Here is a 21,101-nt window from a genome sequence, read left to right as displayed (position 1 = left end):
TGAGCAAAAGAGGTCAATTGCAAGAAACTTTTTTCCACACCATTCAAGCAGAATGATTCACCCCATCTACAAAGATATCTAGCCTGGGATATCAAAAAATGTCCACTTTAGATGCCCCTGAAAAGGAAGGACTCAGTTGTCATTTTGAATTGCAAAACATGTGCTTACCTCACCCAAATCAAGCATTTACTCTGAGGTTGCAGCAGAATTGCCAGGTCACGGTCTGAACCAAGTGAGAAGTCATGGCTATCCTAGGTTCAAGCAACGCATCTGAGTGACTGGAAGGGGTGAAGGCTGAATTCACCCCTCCTCAACCTCATTTAAGGGTTAGCAGTTAAGAGAGAAGCATTTCTCTGGATAGGGACCGTATATCTTTTGAGCCATCCCTGGTCATTTGAAGGGGTGAACTAGTTTTTCTACTTTATTACCTGCTATTGCTCCATAGTGCTTGTATCCTATTAGAAGACACTATTATCACCTTCTGTAGCTCTACAGAGGTCAAAGAAGTTTTTGTGCGATGCACTGGACTGAGAAACCTGTAGTCAAAAATAGGAAGATCCTAATTCTGATGCTAATGCTGCACATGGCACCTCCACTCCTTTCTGCCCACTTACCCACCTGTACAATGGGTATGCATCTGGCCTGGTTGTGACAGGAACAAGATACAGCATATTTCTAAAGTGCTATGAAATGCCTTCTGAGAGGTGTCTGAGAAGTATGCTTAAAGTCACTACAAATGGTTGCAAAATTCTGGTTTCCCACTGTCACAGAGTTATCTCTAGATCTATGTCCATGACAGGGGACAACAGGTCCACAGGCCCAGAAAAAAAAAAAAAAAAAAAAAAAGTGTCAAGGGTTTACAGACCAATGCAGCCCAGCCCTGTGACTAATGAGGCAGGGGACTCACAGACCCGAGCCTTAGGAGAGCGGAAAAGGGGAATGGGTATGGAGATAATAGATGGGTCAAAAAAAAAAAAAAAAAACACACAAAACACACAAAAAAACCAGAGCAACGGCAACGATCTGAGGAAGAACATTCATTTACTAAATATGATCTCAAAATGCAAGATAATACAATACAACACAATACAACTGGAATTGAAGCCAACAAATCAAACAAAAATGAGAGTGCCCAAAACCGATGCCTTACCCTATAGACTGCAGGGGGACCATGTGCTTCTCTGATGTGAACAGAGAGAGAGAGACTGGTGACCTGCCAGCACTTCCACCTTTCTTCCTCTGGGGCTCCCAGTCCTCTGGGAAAATGCCACTCCTCCCCTCCCCTCTGAGACCAAACACCCAAAAAAGGCAGTCCAAGAACATTGACACTTTCACTCCCACTGCTTTACATGATGTTACCACGCGAAATAACAACAACAACAACAAAAAAAAAAAAAAAAAAAAAAAAAAATCACAAAACCATGACACCCATGCAAATCTAAGTGCTAACTTCAGGGACACATGCAGCATAACAGCGCAATTCGTTCTTTATTTCATTACTGCTATTTGAATACAGCATGAAGGAACATCCGAAACATACAAATAGGTTTAATTTGATTTGGAAGATGGGTATTTGGAGGAGATACCAAGACCCATGCATTCACAGTGCTTACAGTCACCTTTGAGATGTCCAGGGAATCATTACTGGTGCTAGAATAACACTTGCACATGCGACAGTGGAATTGCAAGTGCCCTTCCTACTGCTGTAAACAAGGCTGTGGAGCTTTCCCTAAGCAGCATCAGAAAGCCTGGTAATAACTGTCCCTCTATAACCTTCCTTCTTCATGCTTAAGTGTTCTTGCTTGGAAGAAGAAAGCCTTTATATGACAGATCCCTGTTTCCAAGCTTCTTCAGATTTATTTAAAAGCTTGCTACAGGAACATTTCAAAAGGAAGCTTTTACACATTATTAATTTGGCTCCATCAGGCATTTCCAGACAGCAGGGTATTTGCAGGCACCACTAATTTTGATCTTCAGAAGACTTGCATTTGGAACTCTATTTAACTGAATTTTCTTAAGACGCCTATTTTCGTGGAAGTTAGCATATCACCAACTAAGATCAGAGCTAAAACTCCAAAACATGTAACCAGTTGTCCTGCTCCCACCACAGAGTCACCAAATTCAACATGATAAGCTCCGTTGCAGGCTTCCTGTTGGGGACCAGCAACCTGTGCTATCAAAGCTGCACCTGGAATCCCAGACTGTAAAGGAACACAACATACCTGTAATTAATAACATTATACACACTATATGTGACATTGGTAATGTAGAGAATTTACCAAGAAAAGACTGAACATGGCCTTTGCTACAGACGAAAAAACTGCACAGGTACCTGTTTGCACTGTATTTCTACATTAAGTCCTTGCATCCATCTGTAACTAGAACATCATGCTATTCTTTGATCCTAGGCAGGAGTTTACAGACATATCTCACAAATGCTATGTAATTTGCATCAACCCTAGGTTCACAGAACAGGTCAATACAGCGGGTGAATTCCGTCGTCCCTCTTTTCACTACTTGCCGTTTGCATATCAGTTCCATTGGGATTATTCTTACTGTGTCAGCATAGATGCATATTAAACAGTTTTCACATTACACAGTCTCTTACAACAGCTTTCCCACACCTTTTCATGCTCTTGCACTAAAACCTGCACCTGAACTCACATCTCTGCTCAGACGAGATGTTTTCAACCTCAAAGATAAATCCATTAAAATTCTGTGAATTGACATACTACAGTGTTTTCATATCACCCATGACTCGTCCCCAGACCAAAGCAAAACATCTGCAGGTCTGTTGTGTTCTTTGCAGTGGGTCGCAGGAAGCTTATTAGCTGTGCACACAGTCTCCTCTTCCTAGCACCCATCCACATTGTGCCTATTAAAAACATTCCCCTAATACTCTTTTGCCTTGACAGCAGTTGTATGCTTCAGCACCGGTATCCTACTAAAAAGAGGAGGAACAAATATGAAGGAAAAGGGATCTGTACATGGGGCAATCCTCTGTACTGAGGGGACACATGTGCTATTAAGAAAACTCTAGGGATAAACATCAAATGGAACTCTCAAATCTCTAACAGCAAAAAAGGCTGGGGAAAAAGAAATATTTGGTAAAACATGAAAGCAAAAAGGAATGTTTTTCTCTACCTGTATCAAACAGATAATTGCAATACAGTAAAAATGTATTTACATATTTATAGATCTATTAAAAATTGATTTATGGCACATTCAAAAATGCAGACGGTACAGACTCAGGAACAGACCTCTGCACAAAAGGAAAGAAATAATGGAAGAAGCACAATCCATGCAGGATGTGAATATGCCAGGGCTGAATAGCAGGGACAAAAGAAATCCTAGAAAAGAGAGAAGTGGGGAGAGCAGATAAAATGTTAAAGGGAAGAATTTTAAAAGGAGACGAGAGTTCAGCAGCCAGGGAAGTAGAAACATCTGCCAACAGCATTGGTGGCAGTCACTAAATCAATAATGCACAAAGGGAGAAGGAAACCAACACCAAGGGGAGCAGAACAAATGTCCAGAACAATCCTGGGAGGAGGAAGAGGGGGAAATGGAGTCAGAGCTTACATGGCAGCTTGAAGAAAAACATCTTGAGCTTCAGGCAGCATGTGATTCAGCACCTATAAAGTAATTGAAGGTAGAGAGGACACTGTGGCTGGAGCAATGAGAAAGAGTGACAACAATGCAGTCAGGACAGTGTATCGGAGGCAAAAGAAAAAAAAAAAAAGCAAAATACAAAAAGAGGAGTAGGGGAAGCAGAAATAAAACAGGCAGCTGCCCAGACTCCAGCAGTTAAGCTAGGATCCGTGGCAGTCGTTCAGGGGCTGCAATTCATGCACCAAGATGAATCACTGATGCTAAGAAAACTCCTTTTGCTTGTTTCCTCTCCTTGCCAGCCTCTCGCCTCCTCCTGAGCTATCCTTGGCTTATCCCCACACAGCTATCTGATGGCTGAGAGAATTTAAGAACAGCATATAGTTCCTCCCCAGAATTTTTTTTTCCCCCCCAAAGATCTCAGTTAGCACTACGTGAGCTCTCCTCAGCCCCGGCTGCATTTGCTTTTGGTGAGTCACATCGTGCTCTGCTCTGCCAGGGCAGTGGACAGGGACAGATCAGGGAGTGAGAGGCAGGCAGCAGCTGAGCTGGAGCACACACGGTTTCCTCCGCTGTCTCAGAGCAGCCTGGCAGGCTTCTTGCTGCTGCCAGCACCCTGAGCACAGTCCAGCCTAGATATCTCATGTGGGGTATGTGAGACACCCTGGAAAGAAAGAAAGAGTAAAAAGTTTCACTGAGAAACAACAGATGTTCCCTGTACCATCAGCTGCTCTGCGTGTCATCTTAACCACGCACCTGACAGCTAGCAGCATTGTATGGGTTTACTGAAGAGCTAAGAACAACTCGCTATTCAAACAGCTTTGAAACTTCACTGTACCTCAAGAGCAGGAGGCACAGTGCTAAAGGGAAAAGAGAAAAGTTGTGGAGGGATCTTGCTGGAGCAGCACACGTCACTAAGCCTGCACACTGCCCAGCACCCAGCTTAGTGCACTTCATTGCTGTGGCCAGCCATCAAGGAGATATACACATTCTGAGGCTCACCAGAGAAGGGATTACAGAATTAGTGGCTTACATAATCTTTTATATAATCACTATGAGGCACTTCACTTACGCAACACAAGTCAGCCAAAATAACCCCTTTCCACAGTGAGAGCAGCACCAGCAGCACATCAGGCTTATGGCCCCCTGTGGTGCATGAGGGGCAAAGGCAAGATCCAACTTGAGGCAACCAGGCTTCCTGGAGAAAGCACTGTACAGACACGTGCCTTTGGCCTGGGGAAGACAGAAGCATCCAGAAAGCAGAGAGAGCAGGGACAACCTGCATCTGAGTGTGTTGAGGTGCCAGAGTCAGTGGGATTTTACAAGGTGCAGAGCAGCCTCCGAGCAGCTGGACCAGCACTTGCTGAGATCAAGTGGGGCGTCCCCATTGACTTTAAATGTGCTTAAGATAGTGCTCGGGATTAGGGCCTCAATGAAAACAGGAGGTCAAGATTACTGCAGAATTAAAATAAACTTAATCCAAATGGCCTTGGATTTACACCACAGCCATGCCTGCAGTTCCTGTGTGCAGCAAAAGCCAGGCAAAGCCACAGCAGGGACCGGCTCTTGCTTATTCTTGAAGAGCTCCCAATGTGAGTCAGTGCGGCACTCAGGAAAACTTCACCTCTTCAAAGGTCCGGGGTACACTCCAGTGAATCCACCAATTTGTTCTCAAGATCTCACTTGATGCCTTCTAGTTAAAAACAGACATCTACATAGACCATTGTCATGTATAGGATATAAGACCTAATCTTATAATTTTTGCCCAGTGTTTTAAGAAACCAGCATGAAGTGCTATCCTCAGTAAAAGAAAAGGACAGTGTAAGTCTTGGGTGATGAAAGTGCAGGATATTTCTTAAAATGCAAGATCTGAGATCCTCAGATTTCACCTCCAAGTCCTAGAATATTTACCATTACCATAATCGGTGCTGGGCATTAAACTGAAGTTAAATTATAGCTATGGATTGCTGCAGTTGAGGAACAAAACCAACAGATTTGATCTCAGCCTACCTCCTTCAAATGACACTCAGATCCAAAGGTTGCTCCCTACAGCACCTTCTCAGGTTATGCAGCTAGTAGTATTTGGCCATTTGGCTCCTCACTGCTACCTCTGCTTGCTGGTTTCCCTAATGGAACTGCAGATCATCCCCAGCAACACAAAGTAAAACCTCTGGTCTCAGCGCAGCACCAGGTGTCACCAGTTCCTGCAGGGACGCAGACACCAGGTTGGGAATGGAGAGAGCCATCCTTCCAGCCACACCAATAAATGAAGCAGATGATTGTCATCTTACGCCATCTCAACACAAAGGCTGACCTGCTTTTGAGGAGGTTTAACCGAATCCTATACACCGCAATTCCTTCTTCATAAATGGGAGAAACGAGTTGCCTTACTCAATTAGCAGGTCAGAGGTCACGCACACTAGACCCTGCTATACAGGCTCGTGTCTGCCATGACAGCACTGCTGAAAGCACAGCATGGGTATGTGTCCTCAGCACTGCTACATCCCAAACCATGGGAAATCCCTGTTCTTTCAAGGGATATTTATTTGGAATCAACAAGGCAGCGCTCAGGATAGGAACAGCTCATGCCAGCCTGGAAAAGAAAAGCCAGCCATGCAAAAGTAGATATAAGACTTTGCGCATCTCTCTCCCTCCTGACAGCAGGATTTTCAGAGCAGAAGTATTCTCCTCTGTTTTGAACTGAAATTCTGACAAGCTTAATGGCACTGAACAGATGCAGGAGGAATTTTAAATCTTCCCTGTACTGGTTTGAACTTCAGGCTCCAAATGTAGCGGGGAAGTGAGCTCTGAGCTGGGAATTCAAATTGTAAGAGAGCCAACAGTGAATTTCTGGATCTCACTTACACCAGTATTGAGATAATTATCTGCAGCGATGAGCAATACATCTTTCCCCAAGGAGTGCAAACGAAAGAAAACACTTGCTTGACTCATCCTTACCCGTTTTTTCTATCAACAGACAGAAGCATACTTTAAGTACCCACAGCACCAAGAGGCACCTGTGCTGACTTTCCACATGCATAGGAATATCACAGGAAAGGCCAGCAGGAATTTGCAGGCCACATTAATATTTTTTCTATCCACTAATAAATCTAATAACATATTAAAAAGCAAAACATTGAGTCACACCTGGACAATTCCTCTGTGGAGATGATTATGCTGCCTGCTTTATTGTGCTGTCATTCTCTAACCGTAGTCACTGTGCAGTACAAGCACTAAATGGATTGTACTAAAACCACTGTGGCATAAACAACTAAACATTTCTGCTTAGGTAAGGATGCTATCCTATCACGAAAGTAGAAACAGGTGCAGGTCAGCATACGCAAGAGAATTTTGTTGGCCAACCTACACTCATTAGATAAGTAAAATGACAATCATGGCAGCAAAACACAAGTTCAAAGCAACATAAGACAAGCATGCTTTTGCTACAACAGCTCCTTGTATTTTTTTTTTTTTCTTTTGTTAGTAAACATATCCTGACAAAGCTCCTGTATCACAGGTTCCCTAAGCGCTCTCAGCTACATGGTAGCAAAGGCCTATCATTCCACCTACACTGCTGGCAACCCCAAGCTTAGCAGAGCAGGCCTGCAAAAGCAGCAGCCATCTTTGGGTCATGTTGCAGTGGAATCCCAAGAAGAAAATGAGCACACAACAAAATACAAGGACTGCTCTGAAAGTAAAGCCTCCTATTTTATTGTGTTGGCCCATGACATCAGAGGCAGACGGTGGTGGTACAGCAGTAGAGGTTAAACCTTCCCACCAATATTCCATTGAACTTTCTTACCACGTGACAGACTGCTGAAAAGCGGCATCTGAACCAAAGGTGTGTCACTGAATTTCTCCTTGAGGAAAAAATGGCACTTACTGATATTCATGGATCCCTCCTGGATGTTTACGGAGAGAAAACAGTGGATATGAGCCCAACAAGGTGGTGAGTAGTGCATTTCAGCAGTAGAGAATCACAGAATCATAGATGACAGTGAGTCACCTCAGCTGATGCAGATTTTTATGAGCATGGCATGAAGGCTCTTGCTCACTGCTGGTAAAAATGCATTGCTAAGAGTCAGGACTATGCTGAAAAAAAAAGGTGTTTTGTAGCTGAGTTTTATAGTGGTCTTTATATCTGTTGTAGTTTCCATGCAAATAAATACAAAGCATTACTTCTGGAGCAATCTACATACTTCTACCAAAGGCTTTCCACCCTAATGTAAGAGAGCAGTGTTGAAATGCATGCTGCCCATGATCTTTGGTCTGCCCTTTCACACAGAAATTTCATTTCAGAGTTCTCTAGTTCTTCCTTCTCTGAACAATGATGCAAACAGACAGGAAATATACTTCAGTAGAGAGACACAAAGGTGTGATAAATCAGCTTGCTTTAACCTAGTGTACTTGAACATAAGACTTGTGCAGATATGATCTGCATGCTTGGTGATCATAATCTCTAACTCCACTCTAACTGAGAAGGAAGGATTCACCCTCAGAACAACTGCCAGCTAAGGCAAAAGAGGAGCACTGAAGGAAGGCTGGGCAAGCCAGCACCCGCCAGCTGGACTCAAGATGTACAGCCCTGGCTGTGCTGATGGACCCTCTGGGAAAATGCTCTCCAGCCGCAACCCCTTGCCTGCCCCTCAGAAAAAGAAAGGTCAGGAAGATCATCAGCTCCATGTTGAGCGTTTCTGCTCCAACAGATACTTGGCAAGTAGCGTGGGAAAACAACAGAATAGCTTCTAGAAAAGCTTGTCTCAACTAATAGCATCTTTCAATGAGAAAATAAAAAACAGACTCTGTTAGTTCTCCCTTTAAGCTGTGCACGTAGAAGATCCACACCACTGCTTTCTGCTCCTTACAGATCATTATGAATGCAGGTAACTCTGACCAAAGGTGACATCTAGCATACAGAAATAAGCATACTACCAAAATGGGCAGCCTTGCTCCCAGCCATGTATTCCCCTCTCCTCTTGCAGGAAGTCTGGTGATGCTGTTGCTGTACCAACCTCTCTGGAAGCAAAGGAAACTCCTTCCTTTGCTTTTTTTCTCTCAGCTTTTTCTTGGTGGCAGTTTCCCACTGCTGATGAGGGCCAATCCAGTTCATCTGCAGTTGCACAATAAGGAGACCTGAAGAAACAGGCAGCTAGCACAGGAGTTAGAAGCACACAGCATTAGATCAGATATAGAAAAAAAAAAAAAAACACACCACTTTCTCCTCATTTCTCTTACTTCCCCAAATCTGCCAGACTGACAGTTGAGTCACAGGAAAAGAGGAAAAGATTTCTCAAGTTATTTAAAACATGGCTTTAGTTAACACTCATTTAGCACACAGCTGAAGACACACTTGAGAAAGAAATACATTTTTAACTTCAGAGTGCAAACTTTTCCACTTAATATGCAAGAAAGCTGTCAAGACACATCATTCTCAAAATATATATATATATTTTGTAGTACTTTACAAATGTCAAGAAAGCAATAATATCCACTGCTTTAGATTTTACCTGTTCCCTTACTTTGCAGGGCTCTTTTAACATCCCCCAATCCTGGATTATGCCCCCACCTTTTGATAAAGCTAGTAGTGCCCAAAAGGCACTACTAAAGCAAAGGAAAAAAAAAAAGATGGTTTTAGAAAGGTTTTGCCTCTTCCTACTCAGAATAAAGTTTTTATTTACCACAATAAACTATAAAGAGATTCCAACAACAAAGATTTCAGCAAAACACAAAAACTGTGGAAAGAGGTACACTTAAGGGTGCAAAACAATGACACATTTTCAAAAACAAGGATGGCAATTGCATGGAGGTTTTCTGTATGATTTATTTAAATGGATATTACTTTAAATCACAACAGATTAGAAGTGAATCTCATTTTAGCAAGAAATCAGAATTTTTTTTTTTTAAATGCAATAGTATAAACTCAAGCATTATCGTGTTCCTGTTCATAGACTCAACCTACACAATTAAGCAGGGCAAACTTGTACGTGGGCATACTTTTTCCAGCTTTTCCTAAGCCTCTTCCATTTGGAGTAAACCAAAGTAATTCTGCATTAAACCAAAGCAAGACTTCCTTGAGGCTTTCCCTTCCCTCCCGCTCCCCAGTTCATTAAATTCCAAGCGAGCAGCTTAAGTCTAAAGGCATACTTTGATCAAGTTGAATGCATCCTTACAGACACCTGAGCTAGCTGAGTGGGAGTACTCAGATCAAAAGGGTCAAAGGGTTTTCCTTTTATAGAAAGAGCATGACAGAAGGTGCTGAACATTTCTGACTGTTGGAAAAAGTCAACAGGTCTTATACACGCTTTTTCTGATGAGGGGGAAAAAATGGAAAACATCAAAAACCCACTGCACAATTATTCATGTCTTCCCCTACGGAACGCAAACAGCACTCAGCCACCTTTCCCTTCCTGCAGGGAACATGAATCCTCATCAGCAGGAGCAAAGTGAGAAAACCATGCAGGCTCAGCCCTCCTGCCTGGCAGTCACAGCCCAGCTCACTGCTGACAAGAGACAGGGAAGACTTGCCAGCACCAGCTGGATCAGGGAATGACAAATCCTATGTAAATTATTTCCTGCCTCCACTCAGCAAAGCAATAGTTCTTTTCCAATGGGCTGCAAGACAGTCAGAAAAATGAAAGAGTTTCCTAAACTTGATAAGCCCCTCTGTAACTAAAACTAATAAGAAGCAGAGAGTAAGTGGACACATCCTCCTTTGTAGGAATTCTGATACTCCCTTTTTCCATTACAGGCAAAGGATGGGACTTTTTCTTCTCACCACTCACTGATGCAAAGCCCACAGTAGCTAAAACTTCAGCAGGACAATATCAGGGAGCTTTCATAGAGAGGAACATCGTAGAGATAACCTGGGAGTGCACACACATTCCTGTAACATGCACATAAAGGAAAATGCCAATAGTTGATAAAATAGCATCAGAACCTGGAGTGCTGTTGTGAAAGGATGCTCACAACTCTTTAAGCCCTAGCTATGCCTGCTCCCATCAGAAGTTGGTGCATTTTTTATCTTTTTCTTTAAGATTTGCATTCTTAGTCATTTACTGCGCTTGTTCTCTCACTGGTGGGCAGAGATTCTAGCTTATCTTTATATGCTAGAATCTGCCCCGTTGAACTCCATTTACAAAAATAATAAAGAGCTCCACACAGCACTTACCCAGTTGGGAAGAAACTAGCCAACTTTGCTTTTATTTAAATAAATCTTGCATGACAGACTGTCAGAAGTGCTTGAATTTTATTTAAAGCATTTTGCTGTTCACATTACATATCCATTCCTCTGTTAAAAAAAAAAAAAAAGCACTTGACACTTTTGTAGCATCTTCCGTCTGGTAAACTAACAAAAAGACAACTATACCGATATTCTTTTTTCCAACTACCCAATTATCAATACTTCTATCAGCATACGCATTGTAATTACTAATAAGGAGAAACTGTGTGCCAAAATCCCACTTCCAGTATTTCCAGAAGAGGTCATCTAAATGTTGTATTGCCACATTTAAATTTTTCCAGCAGACATTATATGCCATTTACAATAGCTTCCAGCTTCCATGGGTATTTCTTCAAGTAGAGCACTAAAAAGCTTGACTGGAAATAAAAACTGACTTGATACAAAAGTGTTCAGGCTTTTACCAGTTCCTAAGCCACTTTGGACATAACAGCCAACCAGAAGCTTCTGCACTTAAAGTTACATGACAGCTCTGTGAAGCAAGGCTACCCAGCAAGGGCTGCTCTTGGCACAACTACCTCCCTGTCCTTGATTACCACCGTGCTATGTGCAGTGTCCTGGTGAAGGCCATGACTTGAGCAGCTCAGTTCTGCACTTCCATCCATGAGTTCAGCAACAGACACCCACTCACAGCCCAGCACACCCGCAGCTGCAGGAAAGAAAAAGGCACCATCCTGAGGAACAACTCAGCAGGAGATACTGCGTTCACACACACAGGCTGATAACAACCTCACTGAATCATACAGACAGAGGCTATTTTTTTTCCTATCCCAAAGGCAGTGCTACCCATTAAAGCCAAATGTGTACAAGCCTTGAGATGTCTGAAGAAATAAAAGCAGAAAATCTTGTTATACAGCCCAGACTGCCAAACTGACATACTTTAAGGCACTCCTCAAATTATTCCAGAGAACCGAGAGCCCTGGACTCGTACAGAACTGAGACAAACGCAGTCCTGCCAGGGCAACCACGAGCTGCACCAGTGAGCTACCAGCTGAACACGTATCCTGGTAAACACTGAACGCACAACATATCCACTGGAACTCCAGGCTCCTGATGAAAAAGGGTGTTCCAGGCAACTCTAATTAATAACATATTGCTACCTCCAGGTAGCTGAAACAGTTTGCAAAAGAAAGATGGATGAATACTTAGCAGCATTCATTCTCTCCAGCAAGAACCAAAATTACCTATCAAGTAATCCATCTTAGAAGTTCCTTGATTCAGCTCACATGTTCAGTAAGTCAGCAACTAAACTGTGAGCAAAGTTTATAGCATCTACAGCTTCTCTCTCCTAACAGCATGTCTTCTCATCTTCTCAGCATCAGTACCCAGGTAAGAAATTCAAGGATTTTCTTTATTGTGGGGTTGGGAAAGAAAAAAAGTGCTGTAAAAGACAGAGGTAGAAAACTCTTGTTAAAACTCTGAATTAATCACTCTTTACTACCAATACAGCCCTCCAAGTGGTCCTGTAATCAGTATATTCCAAGCTCTCAAAGGGTCAGGAACCAGGAATTCCTTATGTGTAAATCCTGCTCCTATAACAACTGTCTCAGTGCAGTAACTCACCAGCTGATGTAGGCTCCCCAGCCCGTCTTTCCCATTTTCTCTCCTTTCACAGCATTCACAGCATACAAGACGCGACTCCCCCAGAGCAGTGCAGCACAGCACAGCTACTTAATGACCGAGCTCAGCCTGGAAGTCAAAGGGAAGCACTCCACATATCTGAGCCTGCAAGTGTCTTCATCAGTGAACACACACCCAACTGGAGCTCATTCTCTTCACTGGTATAAGGAGAGCTCCTGGTTCAGAAAACGCACGGACAGAAAGCGCATCCACACCTTACAACAAGCATTTTAAGTCCCTTAATTACGAGAACTTCAACTACCAGTAAATTACTGCAAACTGCTCTGAACGGCTGTGCGTCTTCTTCTCCAGGTATCTGTAGGGTAATCAAAGCCTTCTGCAAAACGTTCAGTTAAAAGCATACTCCTCAGCTCATGCTGCGTTAAATATTAACTAAGATCATATGGAAGCTGCAAATTGATTTGAAAAAAAAAAAAAAAAAAACACCAAACAGCAACACAATTTCAGTTAATAGCCAGTGTGGAAGAGAATGCAGCAGAAGTTTCAAATGCCAGACACCCTTGGGAACAGCCAGATGTCTCTGATCAGTTATCTGAACTCACAGTGCTCAGTTTCTGGGTGTTCCTGTCCTGCAGAACACAACTTAAACCGTTTTAAATCATAATTTCTTATTTACATCTTATCTAAAAGCCTACCTTCAGCTTCCGAAAATAAACACATAAACTAATCCACAGACTCAGATGGCAAAACAAACATTCTAGATTAAAAGAAAAGAAGAAAAAAAAACAAAACACCACCGAAAAAGACCCCATTAAAATCAGAATTAAAAACTCGAGTAACCAGGCTGCGCGCAAAGAGGACCGAAGAGCTCAGTGCTGGCGCTGACAACCACAGAGCAGCTCGGTAGCCGGCCGCGCACTTTCCCTGCGGGCGCCCGCAGCTCCTCTCCACGGGTCCAGAGCCCTCAGGTCACGCCCCGACCCCCGGCCCCGCGGGCTCCTCGAGGGCTGCCGGCGCCTCCCGCCTCGGCCTCCAGCGCCGCGCCGCGAACAGGCGCGCGATGCTTCCTTCGTGCCCGCCGCACCGCGCCCCGGCGGCCGCGGAGTCTCGGAGCCTCACCTCCCATAGCAGCGACAGCAGCAGCGCGGCTCCGGGCTGCAGGCGCCTCATCTCGCCTCGTCCTCGCCGCCCCCGCCGCCTCAGACGCGCACGGGCGCGGTCAACGGCGCCATGCCCGCCGCCCGGAGAGGCACGAGGGGGAAGACGCAGCCGGCGGCTCGGGAACGCGGGCACCGCGCGGAAGGACGGCAAGCCGGGCGGCACAGGGGCAGGGCCGGCAAACGGCGAGCGGCGGGGCAGGAGACGGGGAAGCCCCGCAGCAGAACACGGGCAGGGGCGGGCTGACCCGCCTCTCCACGCCCAAGACCCAGAGGCGGCTCCCTGCCGCGGATCCGCGGTCGAAGCCGGGCGAGCAGCGCTGCGGAGAAGCGAGGCGGAGGACGGCGTGCTGCCCGGCCGGCGGTACAAAGAGGGCCGGCGCCGCCACGGCGGCTGAGGGCGGGGAGAGGCGGTGCCCGTCGCGGCGCCGCCCCGCTGTCCGGCTGCTCGACCCTATCTCTGCCGTGGGCGGATGGGCCGTAGGGTTACGGCGGTAGAGTCTGTGGAGCACGTAACAGCGACGCGATTCTCAGACGAGATCAGCCCCCGCACAGGTGGAGGCTGTGTCCTGCGTGTTAGCGAGCACGGGTGGGGGCTGCGGTCACTGAAGAATAGAATCACAGAATGGCCAGGGTTGAAAGGGGCCTCAAGGATCACGAATCTCCAAACCACCTGCCACAGGCAGGGCCACCAACCTCCACATTTTATACCAACCAGGCTGCCCAAGACCCTATCCAGCCTGGCCTTGAATACCTCCAGGGATGGACGGGGCATCCTCAGCCTCTCTGGGCAGCTGTTCCAGCACCTCACCACTCTCTCTGTGAAGAACTTCCCCCTGACATCCAACCTCAATCTTCCCTCCCTCAACTTCAAACCATTTCCCCTTGTCCTGCAGTTATCAACCCTTTCCAAGAGTTGACTCCCCTCCTGCTTGTAGGCTCCCTTTAGGTACTGAAGGCTGCAATGAGGTCACCCCGCAGCTTCTCTTCTCCAGGCAGAACAAGCCCAGTTCCCTCAGCCTGTCCTCATAGAGGCGGTGCTTCAGCCCACTGATCATCTCTGTGGCTCCTCTGGACCCTCTCCAACAGCTCCCTGTCTTTCTTGTTCTGGGAACTACTGGCCTGGACACAGTACTCCAGCTGGGGCCTCACAAGGTAGAGAGGGACAATCACCTCCCTGTCCCTGCTTCCACCCCTCTTCTGATGGAGCCTGGGATACCATGTGCTTAACATGTGGCTTATGTTCAGTTTTTCATCCACAGGACCCCCAGGTCTTTCTCCGCAGGGCTGCTCTCAAGGACTGTTCCTTTCCATCTGTCTATACGCTTAGTGCAAAACCTGGCACTTTGCTGTGTTGAACCTCATCAGGTTCTCCTGGGCTCACCTTTCAAGTCTGTTAAGGTCCCTCGAATGGCATCCCTTCTTTCCACAAGTTGATACTCTCTGATACTTTGATTCCTTTTGATGTCTTCTGGTTCACAAGCAGCACCAAGTGGGGGTGGTGCCTCCGTCCGGGTTCCTTTCTAGAGCACGTGCCCACTGCACGGCAGGCTGCTTGCTGGTGCTTTCCTGTGTCCCGTATTTCACGAGCTGGCCTTAGCAGGGGTCTGGATGGGGGGATTTCTTCAGGTCCCTTCCTGCCCCTACGTTTCTGTGATTCTGTGATCGTTGAGATACTTTCATTTTAGTTTTTCTTTCAAGTAAGAGATGCAGGTTGGTGTTTGAGGTCCGCTATCAGTAAATGACCGAAAGGTTGCCATTAATCCCATTCACCCACCTCAGTGTGAAGTGCAAACAGGAGCACTCTCTCCTGGTTTCTGATTGTGAAATTTAGGATTCTGTGTCCTCCCCCAGCATCAGGAGAGGAAGAAACCAGCGTGGGGAAGGACAGCAAACCCAGCTTCATCATCAATATGAACATGGAGACATTTTCTTTTTTTGCAAATATTTTATTGTTTCTAAAAGCAGTCCAAGATCACTGATGGGCTTCCAAGCCCCGAGCCGTGCTCAGCACCGCAGTGGGTGCCGGCCTAGCGCCGCCTCTTGGGGGACGGGGGCAAATCCGGGGGGCAGCTGCTGGCCCTCCTCTTCGGGGGGCGTCGGGGCCCCCCAGGCGAGCCGTCCGTGCCCTGGGCGGAGAGGCCCGCTGCCGCCGCCTGCCCCGGCTGCTCCTGCGGCTCCTGCGGGGACTCGGGGGCGGCGGGTCGGGGCTCGGGCCCTCCGTGAGGGACGCCGGGGAGCCGCTCGGCGCCGGGGCCCGCAGGGCCGGCGGGAGGATCCTGCCGGGAGGTGGCGGGGCTGGGGGTGGCCGCGAGGCCGTCCTGCCCTCCTGATTCACGGGCAGCCCGGCTGTCCTGCCGCCGGCGGAGCTCTGGGCCGTACAGGGCCGTCACGGTGTCGATGAGCCCCGCGACGAACTCCTCCGTGCGGTCTTCCAGGTGTGACTCCGACATAAGGATCAGGGCATCCTCGTCGAGCCCGTACGCGCACAGCAGGTCCATGACGGCAGTCCGCGCCGCAACCACCTCCCACCACTCATCTCCGGTGATGTCCTCGAGCTCCCGCTGGAGCCACCGGAGCAGCGGTTCGAGGTCTCCCGGATCTCCTCGGAAGAAGTCCGCCCAGACCTCGGCTGGGAAGCCGCGCTCGGGAGCCTCGAGCTGCGGCTCTGCAGAGCCCCGCTCCTCGTCCCGCTCGTCCTCGGAGCGCTCTGCGGGCTGCGGGCTGCGGGACGGGGCACTCGAGGTAATCCTCCTCTGACTGCACCGAGTAGCGGACGGCCTCGATGTTCTGCTTGCACACGGCGCAGGTGGGCTGCCGCTTTGCCCACCGCAGAGCACAGCCCAAGCAGAGCCGGTGCAGGCAGGGCGTCACGTACGCTGCGTCGTCCCGGTTCTGCCCGCAGACGGGGCAGGTCCAGTCCGAGGGCAGCTCCATGGCCCCGGAACTGCTGCCGGCAGCCCCGCAGCACGGCCCAAACAAAGTCTCGTCCGCTCCTCCAAGTCTCGCTGCTGCGCTCAACCGGAGTCCAGGCACGAGTGGTGCTGGGCTCTACTGTGCCCCGCTTTCTGCGCGGAGGTTCACTGAGCTCACAGCCATCTCCCGCTGCTGTCACAGCCCCTTGGTCGGTGACCTCACAGTGCAGGGCTGCATGTATTTGGGCACCAGGCCGGGCCTGCATCCTTATCACCCCTCGTCGTTCAGTGACTGCCCTTGGTGATGCTGATAGATCTGGGAAAATAAAATCTGCACGTAAACTGTCTCCACGTGAATCTTCACTTCGCAAATTGTTTAGAATCATAGAGTCGTTGAATGGCTTGGGTCGGAAGAGGCCTCAAGGATCATCAGGCTCCACCCCCCCCTGCCACAGGTAGGACCATCAATCTCCACATTTTATACCAACCAGGCTGCCCAGGGCCCCATCCAGCCTGGCCTTGAATACCTCCAGGGATGGACGGGGCATCCTCAGCCTCTCTGGGTTCCAGCACCTCACCACTCTCTGTGAAGAACTTCCCCCTGACATCCAACCTCAATCTTCCCTCCCTCAACTTCAAACCATTTCCCCTTGTCCTGCTGTTATCAACCCTTTCCAAGAGTTGACTCCCCTCCTGCTTGTAGGCTCCCCTTAGGTACTGAAGGCTGCAATGAGGTCACCCCGCAGCTTCTCTTCTCCAGGCAGAACAAGCCCAGTTCCCTCAGCCTGTCCTCATAGAGGCTGTGCTTCAGCCCACTGATCATCTCTGTGGCTCCTCTGGACCCTCTCCAACAGCTCCCTGTCTTTCTTGTTCTGGGATCTACTGGCCTGGACACAGTATTCCAGCTGGAGCCTCACAAGGCAGAGTAGAGAGGGACAATCACCTCCCTGTCCGTGCTGCCACCCCTCTTCTGATGGTTGCTTCCATGATGTGACTTGTGTGATGGGGAGTGGCCAGACCAGGGGAAGGCAGCTCCTAGAATTCGTGTTGTGGAGGCCAGGAGTGCACAGCAGCACATGGGGCCCTGAGGAAGAGGAGGAGGAAGTGGACTGTGCCACTTTATGGATAGAGAACAGGAGCTATGTGAATGGGCTTTGCACCCACATGATTATGGAGTGTGCCTTTGGCTTGTCAGAGAGGCTGTGTCCCCATCGTCATCTTTCGTGTACTCAATTAGTTACCAACAGCCTTGGCCACCTTCTCAAGAAAATCTCAGGAACTTTCTTGAGCACCATCAGGTGCACTGAGCCCTGTAATGCATGGCCAGTGTAGTTATGTCATGGATGTTTATTTCACTGCCATCTTGTTGAGGTGCTTGGAGGCTCCTTACCCAAGCCCATTCCCACCCTTACCACAGTTAGTCCTGGCATCGCTTCAGGGACAAACAATGTTCTTCACATTCGGGTAAGAGTACAATACCACTGTTTGACAGAGCAAATTCTCTGCATTTTTTTTTCTAGCAGAATCACCACCATTAGCTATGCATTTTCAGCAGTGATGAACAAGAGCCTGCATGTTGTGCTCATAAAAATCTGCATGGCCATGTGCAACATGGCTTGTCTTCCATGTTGCTGTTGCTACTGCTGAAATACACCGCCCACCACCTTGTTGTGTTCAAATCCACTGTTTGGTCTCCATAACGTTCTGTAAGTGTCGATGAATGTCAACAAGTGTCATTTTTTCCACACTTTTGTTTCATTATGCTGTTCCATGTCAGATGCTATATAGTCAGTCTGCCTCTCTGCTGCCATCTGTGACATGGCAACAAAATGCGACAGAATGTTGGTGGAAAGGTTCAACCTCAACTGCCCAACCACCAACATCTGCCTCTGATGTCGAGGGCCACCATAATAAAATAGCACACGTAACTTTTCAGGCAGCCATCATACATCCTCTATATGCTGTATATAACAAGTGCCTGTAGACTAAGGACCTCCCACACGCTGCATGACATTGTGCACTCACAGGCAGCCTGTGCACATTTTACCTAAATGACCACTGATTCTGATGTTTCCAATGAGACATTTGATTATCTCTATTTGATACCATTCAGTCCAAAGCTGTGAGGTACATTTTTCAGATGAATACACACATTTCAAATGGAATATGCTAGAAGAATCTAAGAAGGTGTGACAGCCATCACTTTGCCCGAGAGTAAAGGCTTGGTGAGGTAACTTTTGAGCGGTACACACAAATCTCTGTAAGGTCTGATGAGTTGGAAAGTCCCACTTTATTTAACCTGTGCTATAGAGAAAGACACATCGTGTATCAGGTATCATCTAAGATAAGTCAGCTCACGTTGTCATGACAAACAAAGTTGAGAATTACATCAAAAACGTTACACTGCATGGAAGTTTGAAAAGGGCACACGCATCATTTGTTTCCAGGTCTCTACCCTGACATACAGCTTTAACACTGAACTCCTTTTCCACCCCTATTTTCTGTGTTTCATGACCTAAGTAGCAGTCTTCTGGGGTCACACCAATACTTGATGATAACCTCACGCAGAAACCAGCCTGATCCATCTAGAGGCAGCAAATGAATCTGAACAGCTGTGCTGAATGTGAGTGCCCTGTGCTGCTGCTGCTGGCACAAATTCTTGCAGGACTTTGGAAACATGAAGGTGGGAAGTAAAGTTAGGAGAGGACTCTGGGATCATGTTACTATAGGCATTGTGGTTCCTAAAGGCCAACTCTGCCTGTACTTTCAGCTGATGGCCCCAGGTATGCCTAGGCAAGAGCCAGGTATCAGATTCACATCAGTTAATTATGAGCATGTATAACCCTTCTGAGTTAATGCTGAGACCCAAGAAAGCATTAATTTATTTATTTATTTATTTATTTTCCTAGGAAAAGGAAGGTTTCAGCTGAGGCAAAAAAGAAAGAAATGAAGACTGTTGGGTTTCTTTGTTTGTTTGTTTTTTGTTTTTTCCCCAATGAGAAGATTAGTTACAGTGAGATAGAGGTAAGAGGAAGGAGAAAGAGAAAGCCACAGTCTGGAAGCATATGTTTTCTTGTGCGTATATTATCCAACCTAGATAAGGGCACTGATATCCTAACTACAGAATTCTTTCTAGGCCAAAGGATAAATTGAAACAAGAAAAGCACCTCCTGACCCAGGCATAAATGGTTTCAGATTTCATTTTGGCCATATCTCTGCTCCCTTAAGTGATGTCTTCTCTCATTTCTGCCTAAATTCGGGGAACCACCTTCATTCCTGTGGAAAGACCATTAGCTTTAGTGGAGTTAGAGTACAAATGGACTTAGCCCAGCGTGTGACATTTTCTCAGCTAAAGTGCAAGTTGTAGCAGAACCCCTTAGAGTTCATCTAGGCTCTAATGAACACTTTCCATCTGCCATGTACAGCTAGTCAGCGAAGAAGAGAGGGTACACACTGCATTGTTTTGATGGAACAGGAAAATGAGATAAGGTTTTTATTGGAGGCCAGGTCTCTGGGTAGAAAAAAGCTCCTCATTCCCCAGTCTGATTTTAGCCTTTCTTCTGGTACACTGTTCAAGTAGTAATACACCTAAGTGCCCAGAAGTGAATGCATAGAAACAAATAATCTAATTCCATGATCAGCAATATTAATAAGCTTTATTTTATCTCATCAAGGCTTACACTCTTTTCTTACGCATTCCTTAAAAATACTGCAATCCTTTGTTCAGTGGAGGTACCAGTAATATCGTATTTCTTTTATTCAGCCATTTCTATTCCTGAAACTTGAAAGAATATGTTATTTTTGAGACTGCCACTTCTCTACCAATTCTTTTTCTAATTGAGTAACAGGTGTTGATGAACTTAGAATACATATGTATGAAGGTATTTTCTAGGTTTTATTTATTCTGAAACCAGACAGGTGAATATTTTTGCAGTGTACAATGCTTCTAAACTGCTTTTTATTGAGTGTTTTCTTGTTCATGTCGGGACAGTTGTTCCTAATACTACTGAGAAGCATTTGATTCCACAAGAGCTGTGAGTGAAGCAGGTAACAACTTTATGTAAACAAATACAATATTCTTGTTTACTTCTTTGCATGAATCGTAAACAACTACAATTTTGAATTTATTTTATTATTTACTGCTATTACTTCCTTCACATGTGCTATTAGAATTTGTCAAATTATGTTTGTTCTCCAAACTGTGATTTAAATGTAAGACAAATTCCAATATACTTCAAGATTCCCCTTTATAATTATTTTAATGGAAATAGCTTTTATCAGTACCACTTTTCAGTGAAAGAAAGCTCTTTTGAATTGCACAAAATATGCATAAATATCTTCCTAAATTCTCAGTTTTCTTTTGAGAAATCACATTAGCATTATTCATTTGAAAACAGAAAAATATTGTATTCACAAATACAGTAACCCACCAGTGCAAACATGCTGTGTTTTTGCAGCTTCTGTATCTTTTTCAAAGCACTTTTTTTTTTCTTTATGAGATCCTATGCATCTCATAAGACGTGAGCCATTTCCTGAAAAAATGTGCCTTTTTCTTTCTACCTGTGTGGCAGAGGGAGAAGTTTACAAATTACTTCAAATAAAACG

The 21,101-nt window shown here is 46.2% G+C and overlaps 2 protein-coding genes and 1 long non-coding RNA gene across 6 annotated transcripts in view; 1 reads left to right on the top strand and 2 right to left on the bottom strand.

The window, feature by feature from the left end:
• Window positions 1–13,998, bottom strand: part of VOPP1 (VOPP1 WW domain binding protein) — a 61,725-nt gene extending 47,727 nt beyond the window's left edge. The window contains exon 1 of one of the 4 annotated variants that reach the window (XM_085226726.1): window positions 13,544–13,998. Coding sequence is in view for 1 of the 4 variants with exons in the window: in XM_085226727.1 (XP_085082853.1) it covers window positions 13,544–13,594 (51 nt within the window). In the remaining 3 variants the exon portion in view is untranslated. The remainder of the gene's footprint in view (window positions 1–13,543) is intronic. The other 3 variants (XM_085226728.1, XM_085226725.1, XM_085226727.1) reach the window with 3 other exon arrangements.
• Window positions 11,796–12,752, top strand: LOC146544190 (uncharacterized). Its single transcript, XR_014884053.1, has 2 exons — window positions 11,796–12,172; window positions 12,459–12,752. It is a non-coding gene; the product is annotated as an uncharacterized LOC146544190 (long non-coding RNA).
• A 1,557-nt stretch (window positions 13,999–15,555) lies between the features above and the next one.
• On the bottom strand, window positions 15,556–16,518 carry LOC146544189 (uncharacterized). The gene is given in 2 exon segments (XM_085226724.1): window positions 15,556–16,295; window positions 16,297–16,518. Coding segments are annotated over 2 exon segments (906 nt in total). The 3' UTR covers window positions 15,556–15,611.
• Between the last annotated feature and the right edge of the window lie 4,583 nt (window positions 16,519–21,101).

This window comes from Meleagris gallopavo, chromosome 6 (genome assembly GCF_905368555.1).
Source record: "Meleagris gallopavo chromosome 6, MGAL_WU_HG_1.1, whole genome shotgun sequence".
Lineage (NCBI taxonomy): Eukaryota > Metazoa > Chordata > Aves > Galliformes > Phasianidae > Meleagris > Meleagris gallopavo.
This window is presented reverse-complemented; position numbering and strand designations above follow the sequence as displayed.